The sequence below is a fragment of the Melanaphis sacchari genome, unplaced genomic scaffold (assembly GCF_002803265.2).
Source record: "Melanaphis sacchari strain LSU unplaced genomic scaffold, SCAv2.0 Contig1_pilon_pilon, whole genome shotgun sequence".
NCBI lineage: Eukaryota > Metazoa > Arthropoda > Insecta > Hemiptera > Aphididae > Melanaphis > Melanaphis sacchari.
In genome coordinates this window covers 7,351,897-7,361,587 of record NW_020270976.1, presented here as the reverse complement: position 1 = coordinate 7,361,587, position 9,691 = coordinate 7,351,897, and the positions used below count along the sequence as shown (strand labels likewise).

At 26.7% G+C, this 9,691-nt stretch overlaps 1 protein-coding gene across 1 annotated transcript; it reads left to right on the top strand.

The window, feature by feature from the left end:
• The first annotated feature begins 4,628 nt into the window (after positions 1-4,628).
• LOC112593325 (ATP synthase subunit g, mitochondrial-like) lies at positions 4,629-6,693 on the top strand. The gene is made up of 3 exons (XM_025337709.1): positions 4,629-4,713; positions 4,809-4,969; positions 6,582-6,693. Exons 1-3 carry the CDS (start codon positions 4,668-4,670, stop codon positions 6,684-6,686), a joined length of 312 nt encoding a protein of 103 aa, XP_025193494.1. The 5' UTR covers positions 4,629-4,667; the 3' UTR covers positions 6,687-6,693.
• Positions 6,694-9,691: the final 2,998 nt, after the last annotated feature.

Below are 9,691 nucleotides of genomic sequence, written 5' to 3'. Positions count from 1 at the left end.
ATATACAACTACAATGCATAATATGCACGCTGCACAGTCACGTGGAAATCAGATAAAACAGCTCCCTAATAATCATTGTGCAGGTATATAATATATATTATATTATTATGTAGATATATAGAAATATACGCTGGACCGGTCGCGCAAACAATCGTGCTTTGCGCGATTCCTCCCAGCACCGATCGTTATTACTTATTATTATAAGCCCCATCGTCGATGTGTTCTGGAATATTGTTTATTTGTCAAAATAATAATAATAATAATAATAATAATAACGACCGTTCGCCGTTGCGCGAATGCTGTCACAATTTTTTTTTTCACTATTATTATGACGATTTTCGTAATATAATTGATTAGATAGGATTGCCGACTGCTCGTGAACCCCGTATTATACTCGTATTATATTGTTGCCACATTTTTTTTCCGTTACCATCTCACACTCGCATTATTGCAAGAAGTGTATCGGCGTTCGTTATTATTGTACTATGTTTTGCCCGCTAAGCTCGATGTATTAAAAATCCCGATTTCCGGCCGAGACTAGCCAATTACAGCCCGCCCGTTGGTTTGAAACCATTTTAAAACGCGATAGCTTGTACGCCGATCGGTCGATTTTTAATTTTCGAATGAGATCGATATAATTTGATGTGCAGACACTATTCCGCAGTCAAGGCTATGCAATTTTTTAATGAGATTTCCTTGATTAAATTTTTCGCATCATACAGATGATACGAAGAATCCAATTGTCTTAACAACATGTCATGTCATGTAGTTATTATCTGTTCGATAATGTTGATAAATTCAATATATTTATTCGATTGTTATTTAACGCCGTACTATTATCCATAACAAATCTATGAATCAACCATAAAAGCCACACACAATAAATATTAAACTATTTTATAATATGGACAATATGGTTGAAACTTGGTCGTATAATTTATTTGATGCATATACTCGTAAATATTATTAAGCGTACATTAGTATTTCATTTTTATACTTTATAGTTATATAAATATACAATTTCCCCTAATATTTACAGTTTTGTTAATGATACAATTAGATTTTGTCTAAATAATTTATATATTACAAACCCAGTTCATAATTTCTAACTCAATTATATTATGTGTTACAATATTAGTTATGTAATAAATACTTACAGATATAATTTTTTCAAGACAATTTTTTTTTTAAGAATACGTAAAATATATTTGCAATATTCTATATTGACGCACTTTATAGAGGCGAGCTATCGAAATTTCCTCCGTGTCACCCGACTATCGATTTAATAATAAAATTTATGATAAGTTAATTATCTATAGTAAAACTTAAATTTTGGTCTAAAAAATAAAAGTTATTTAAATCCAAAAATAGAATAAGACTAAAGACTGAAGAAATATCAAATCTCAAATCTGTTTATAAATATAATAACACCGATCAATATTAAGAACTAAATACTAGAATTCACGTTTAGTTAATTAAATATATTATATCATCTTGTTTTGTCAACATTTAGTTTTGTAACAGACGTGAAGTTGAAAAAATAATTCAATGTTATTATTATTTTTTAAACTATCATAACAACCTACTCAATAATGTAGGACTGTTTGTTCACGAAAAACCTTTTATTATACACTATGATCGATTGCATTAGATTCATCCATCATTATTAAATCTGTAGAACTGTAGACATCTCAAACACAATCTGTCTAAACTTGACATTATAATATCTATTTACAAAACAAAACGATATTTATCGTTTTTGTTCAACAAATTGTACTGCACGGTTTGTATCTTACAATGTTAAAATTATATCATAGGTATGTATTATGTACTTATATTAAATAAAGAAAAACTAAAACTTTTTTTTTATTACTACTGTCCTGAGGCGATTTTATTATTTTATTTTTAAAAACAAACAATTTGTAATTTATTACAATAAGCAATAAACATTTATGCAGTTGTATTGTTACCCAATCGCAATGTTTTACTTAGGGATTTGATTAATTTCATAATGAATTTTAATTATATATGAATATATTATTATTATTTTTTAAGATTTAGATCCGCGACACCATGACCTCTGTAGCTTGTTAGGAGAATTCCCAGGAATGGTTAATATTATTTAAACGACCGATTTAAGTCTATATAAATACAACGCACAACACATGTTTGGGGTTGTATATCATTAATGAGATATCCTTTTTAAACACTTCAACTTAGTCGTACATAAAGATTCGATCTTTGAAACACCTAATTTCTTGTAAGTTGTTAAGAAGTTTTTAGAATTTATGTTTGTTGTCAAACTATTTATTTCATTCTGGATGGATAATTTTATCTTCATAATTGTGTTATTCTACTATATAAATACGAAGAACAATATTTTACGATGTTGAATGACTTCAATGTTTTATTTTATATAGCAATTTGGCACAAGTTTAGCAACCACACGATTGTATGCTATTAATCCAAATCGGTTTAATGATATAACTTTGTACAGAAGTCTTTGATTGCCATGCGTAATGTGAAATGTCTTCCGAAAAGCCTGTACAATTCACGCATTTTTTTCTTTTATTTGCAATATTTTCTAACTAACATGATACCTATACCTTATGACGTATAATTACTAGTATATTACTAGTTACCACTTTTATAATAATAGTTTATTAAAATAATTGGTAAAACCAGAAACCATACTTATTATATTATTTAAGTGCGTACATAAAATATGCTTAATAAAAAATAAATTACTACAATCTGAAACGGTTTCTAGTTATAATATGTTGCCATATACTTAATTTATTAAAACTACCTACCTATTACTTATGTTCTGTAAATTACTTTTGAAAATCAGATTTTTTAAAATTATTATTTATTGAACTAGCTACTCGGGGCTAAATAAATTCGTGGGTGGTTTATGTTGAAATAAAACAGTCGTGATATTTATGTTTCATCGACACGAAGATTAATTATCATGATTACTAAAGTGTGTATTATTATTTCAACCGACCTGCAATATTAATGTCAGTATATCATCCACATTTATAGTATTCATATACCTAGTTATTGTATTCTGTAACTATTTGATTATTATTATTATTATTTATATGGTTTATTGTATATCGTACTTTTTTATTTATGATATTAACTACCTACTAAAAATATTAAGTAGTATATTAAAACTAACTTATGGAGTTTATTATGTGCAATATTACTTTTTAATGATAAAAATGAATTAAAAATAATTTTATTATTTATTATAGCTACCTAACATTACAAAATTATTGTATTCAACATGCTCACACAGTAATTAGTCTTTACACTTGTCAACGAATATTAATTTAACTGATGGAAAATGATTACACTTCTTAAGTGTACTTCTCAATACGAATACAAACATTATAATAAACCTTATATCTTATATTTATTTACATGCATAATATAGTTAAAGTAAAAGCTGGTAATTTTATAGTGTGCCTGTATGTACTTATAAGTAAGTATATGAAGTAACAAGCCTCGAGTTATTGTTACAAAACCTTATATGCTCGTTGTTTTTTCTATACCGTTGTTAACAATAATATAAACAGATTGTATTATACATTTTGAATGGCTCATATATACATTATAAACGCCGTTATTACCGATCTCAATGGATAAAAATAAATCTATTACTAAATAGTTTTTCTCACAGACCGCACCGTCACCGTGCACTTATTATGAATTCCTTTCGATTTACCGTCCAACCGAACATTATTATTTTATTATTATTATACTCGCCCCCAAACACATTTGGTCCTGATATTTGACTTTTCGTCATATACTTTTACGCAATTGTCAAAGATATCCAAGTCCAAAAGGAAACCCGCCTACGGCCCCTCCATTACTTCATTGCAAAACCATTAGGCATCTATATATAGATTATTATATAGGTTATCGTTATAATATATAGGTATATATTTTTATAACTTATAGAACAATGTAGTGTTCAATTTGTTAATTTTAATTTTGCTTAAAATGAAAATTATGTAAAAAAATAATTTTAATTTAAATAAGAAGAATATAATATTATTGTCATATTTTGAAGTATTATCAGATTCTTTACAAAAAGTGCAGTATAAAGATGATTCACTGACGTCCAGTTGAAGAGATACCTACATTCGAGATTATTCTTTAAAATTGAAATATATGTATGTGTATCTAAAACAGTATTACGGTACCTAATACTTATAATTCAATAATCTGTTTAAGTGCCGAGGCATAATCATTATATCGAAGTTAATATTTAATTTTAGTTATTACCCATCTCATATCTACCGCTTATTGTCTATCTACTTTATTTATTTTCTTTATTGGCCTCTTGTTTTTAAATTTTGTACCCCATTTCATGATCTATTATATTATTTTATTAAGTCTAATAAAGTCTCCTTATACTGTTATATAATGTATTTTTTATTTTTTTTATTACGATTTGCTACTAGACTAACAATATAATAGCATTGATTTTTATTTAGAACGTCTTTATTAAATTTGTTTACTGTACAGCTGTTATTTTATCACGACTTGACATTCACATTTCATAGTTACTTATTATTCGTACTCCTTTGGATTTAATACCTCGTTAATATTTTACAGGAATTTAAATCTATTTTTCAAATTAAAAAATCAGAAAAATGAGCTGGATATCTAAGAAATTCGGTTCAGTTAAGACTGTTAAAAGTAAGTATTATAAGTTCCTTAATTGAATCTCAAATATTAATTCTTAAAAATAAAGTAATTATTAAAAAAAAAAAATGTTCTTTTATATTATCTAGCAATCATTACCATAGTTAAGCCCAATTTACAAACTTTTGTGAAATATGCTAAAGTGGAGTTAACTCCACCCAAGTTTTCTGATTTGCCAGAAATAAAAAACGAGATATCTAAAATGATACAAACAGCTCGAACTGGATGTTGGAAAAATGTTACGGTCAAGGTAGGTTTATGTATTTTATGATGTTTCGATAAAAATAATATAATAGGCATAATATTAAAATAATTTTTCTTTTATCAAATGTTAAATATCTTAAAAAATGTATTAACAGTCTTAACCCGTCATTGCTCGCGTGTGAGGATTTTCCTTACATTATTTTTAAGATGTGAACTACTGGCTTGCTCGCAGTAGGGGCGTAGCGAATCCATTGGGGAAATTAAGTCCATTTGATTACATTAATTGTTTAATATTTAAAATTTAATAACTACGAATTTAACTATTTATTATAGGAAAATTATAACTTATAAGTTATAAGGCATGTTTCGCCGTATACGCGACTGTTAAATGGACCTAATTATTGCATATAGTAATTTTTTATTGTATTTTCCATTAAAAAAATTTGTTTGTTGTAGATAGGTATACCTACACAACTAAAAATTAATACATAATGGATATGCGCAAAATGTTTATTTATTGTTGCTATAAATATCTGTTCATTTATTTGCCAACACAACTACAATACTGCTTATAATAATTAATTATTAAATATAAAGTATAAATAAATGTGTTGATTTACTTTAAAAAAATACGTAATTTTATTTTTCAATTGACTATAGGTATAAATATTTTATTTATATTAAGAGTAAAATTATTATACACACAAGAATTAATGGACTATATTATTTATTATGTCTGTACTCTAAGGCCTAGACTTTTGAATCTTTTACGTAAATATTTAAATAATTTTTCTACTTAATACTGCAGTGATGTATTTGTATGAATACGTGGGTATACGCTGTATACTCATCAGCAGATTTTCGATTTTCGGCGTTTACCCAACGTAAAATATCATTTTACGGTTAACCTAACTTACGTGCGAGTAACATAGTTAGAATTATTCACGTATAATGATATAAACATTTTTGTTTTTAATCGTTTATTCATTAATTTTTTAATTTTTTTTTTTTGGTGTTTTAAATTTATTTTAAATATGTCAGTTAAATTTTTCTCGTGGTTAGATGAAGATTTTGAGTGACTAAATGATTCATCATTTTTATTATATTGATTTAAAACATTGCATTTTTTAATTCTATGTTAGTTTATTAATTATAGTATATTATTATACATTTATTTTTCCCTAAATTATTACTTTTATGATAGAATATACCTGGTGAGCGAATCGTTCTATACACGAGTAGCGGTGTTCAGATTATATACGCGAGTCACGACAGGTTAAGCATCTTGATAATTTATATTAAAACCATTCTATATTTTAAATTTATTTTGTAACTGTTGAATAATCATATTAGTATATTAGTGGTTTTTTTTTAATAAAAAAATTAAATTTGAATTGTTTTTCTAAAGCTCTTATACATAAATAACAGTATTTTATTCATAGTTTAAATTTCAACTATTTCAATTTGGTATTCATTGATTAATTGTACAAACAAGTAGCTTGATACTCTAAATTATTAAATAATTAATAATATAAAGGTTTATTTATTAAAATCAAACAATTTATTATAATGAACCGTTATACATATTTTGGTATTTATTTGTACATTTTTTTTTTCAATATCTTTATTCATATAAATTTAAAATATTTTATTTACAGGATGCTACTCTCAGTTCATTCATTGCTCTCGAAATATATATGTGGTTCTTCGTCGGTGAATGTATAGGAAAGAGGCACTTGATTGGATATGACATCATATTATAAATGTATTCGTGTAATTTAAAGTAAATAATGCTTTTCCAGATTAAATACAATTATTTTGTATTTAGAAAATATATTATTTTATAGGTAGGTATACAACATTTTTATCATTCAAACATATATGTAAACATTTCTTTAGTTATAAAAATAGTAAATGATAAAAACAGTATTTTATTTTAATTTTATTTACCAAAATAATATCTTACAATTATATAACAAGGATTTTATAACTTCCGAAATGATTACTCCTATTCTATATTGTTCATTATGTTATGATGAACTGTTGGATTAAATCAGTGATTTCAAACTCAAATTACTTACGGGCCATATATTTTTTCAAAAAAAATTCGCGGGCCAAATTTTAAGTGTCACTTTTATACTTATACACTAGAAACTAAAGACAAAATGAAGACAAAAATACATACAAAATCCATTTATTTACTTTTTATTACTACAAAATTATCATTGAAAAAAATATAATGATCGTTAACTTAAAATAAAATTATAATTAAAATTTAAAAATAGCTTGAATATTTGATAACTTTTATTTTTGAGCTGCACTATTTTCATATTTTTGTTCAAAATGTATTTTTATTGCGGGCAACATAGAAGGGGTTTGCGGGCCACTTGTGGCCCGTGGGTCGTATGTTTGAGACCACTGGATTAAATAATAAAATCTAAAATATGGAAATGTTAGATACAGATAATTTAAATTTTATAATCTCTGAATAAAATATATGCCTTTATATAAATATATGTTTAATAAGAGAAGTCTTACAGAGTCGTTATACGGAACTTCCAACTGTCAATATCAACTTCATAAAAGAAAAATTACATTCAAATGGTTTTCTTGTTCACAATATAACAAATATCCTACTCAGCCAAACCAAAACTCCACTGCCGCTATTCTTTGTTGACTTAGAACCGTCACTCAACAACAGTGATGTCTTTAAAATAACTTCTCTCTGTTATACAACAATAAAAATAAAAACCCCCAAGCCAAAAATCAACCATCTAAGTGCATTAACTGTCAAGACTATGGTTACACAAGGTCCTATTGCAATAAAAAACCACGGTGTGTACGCTATGGTGACTTTTATATTTCCCTATCTTGTCCAAAAAATCGTGATCTACCAGCCAAATGAGCCCTTTACTCCGGCGATCATCCGGCAAACTACAAGAGATGTCCAATCTTCAAAAACCACCAAAATCGAACAAATCAAACCTCAACAAAAACTCAAATCAAACTTCAAAGGACCACCAACTCAAAAACACCTTTAAAAACAAATCCTTGTTCTACCAACATCTCAGAAACTTTAAAAAATAAAACCCTCAAATCTATCTTATTCTCAAGTTACACAAAATAACTATCAACCGTCTAATAATGATAAAATATCTGACAAATGTTCCTCGGACAACTTAGGATTATTGTTATCATCCTTTAAAAATTATATGAAACCTACTTATCTCCCTCCTCACAACAGTGATTAATAAAATACTATTAAAAAATGATTAAAAATAAATGTCTTAGTACTAATTTATCAATAATCCTTTGAAACTTCAATGGATTAAAAACAACACAAAAATAAATTACAATGTTTACATGATAAAAATATTAATATCGCACTAATATTACTGAAACCTACCTATCGCCCAACGTAAAATTTAATCTATACGACTATAATATTAATAGAGCAGATCACCCTGATGACGCATCCCACGATGGTTCTGCAATCTTAATTAAAACTTCTTTACTATTCGACGAATTTCCAACCATTCAACAATTTTATTTACAAGCAGCTATTATCTCGATTATTGTTGCAGTAAAGTTATTATTATTATTATTTTGAAAATTGGTATTTATTATAATTTAAATACGAGTATATTTGTTTATTTTTACATAATTTTAAGCCATCACAGAACAACACTTAAAAAATATATATTTACGATATTTTATCAATGCCATTTTTAATTTCATATTCCTAAACCGAATATCTTTCAGAGTATTCTGATACATAAACATTGAATTTCAAAAGATTATTAGTAAAATATTTAAAATTCTATTTATATGTATTGAATACTCTGAAAATATTCTAATTCGTAATATGAAATTAAAAATATATGTTTTCAGTTACTAGAAAATAATTATAATAATAACGCCTTAACCATAATTTCTTACGTTAGGGTAATAGAGTAACACTAAGACTACTTGATTTTTATTACCATATTACATGTGTTTTCTACTAAAATTAATTCCCATCATACGTCAATTTATACACATAGATCTCATAGGCATAGTATTATACTATATAGGTATAATACATTACACATATACATAATTAAGTGCCTACGCTTATTGTTTTATGTAACCGTCATTGTCATGCGGGAATCGCGTATTTTATATTATCTCATAGATACTGAAATCATACAGAGAACATAATGTATAATAATAACGATATAATTTTTATGTTTAATATAATATCGTACGTACGTGAGCACGCGGTGATATGATATGATTCCATTGTGCACATCGTCGTGTAATAATTTTGACGACGACTGTTACGCAACTGATTTTGATATTTCAATTATTTCGAAAATCAATTTAATAAAACACACGGACACAATCGTTTAATCATTTCGACGGGTCTATAACCGGTGAACGTGTTGTGAAGCCAAAACCCGAGCCGCCGCAGCGCAGGAACATTATTACACCACAAAATTATTATTACTCTGTCTACCTATAAATATTATTATATTGTACACGTAGACGGACAAGTGTAATTGATTTTTGTAGGTACATACAGCATGACCGTTAAAGTCCTGCAACGTCGTCTCTGATGGCGAAAAGAGAACGCTCTGCAAGAGACATACTGTCATAACCTACGCATATTATAATAATATAATTATACCATTAGAAATATAAATAAATAAGACAAATATTTAAAACGTATTATTATTCTACACGTGTTTTATAGATATACAATCGATATTTTACATGACATTTTTGC

Coding starts and splice junctions, on each gene's coding strand:
- LOC112593325 (XM_025337709.1), top strand. CDS start 4,668: ATGAGCTGGATATCTAAGAAATTCGGTTCAGTTAAGACTGTTAAAA. Junction 4,714..4,808: donor TTCAGTTAAGACTGTTAAAA/GTAAGTATTATA, acceptor TATATTATCTAG/CAATCATTACCATAGTTAAG. Junction 4,970..6,581: donor GGAAAAATGTTACGGTCAAG/GTAGGTTTATGT, acceptor TTTTATTTACAG/GATGCTACTCTCAGTTCATT.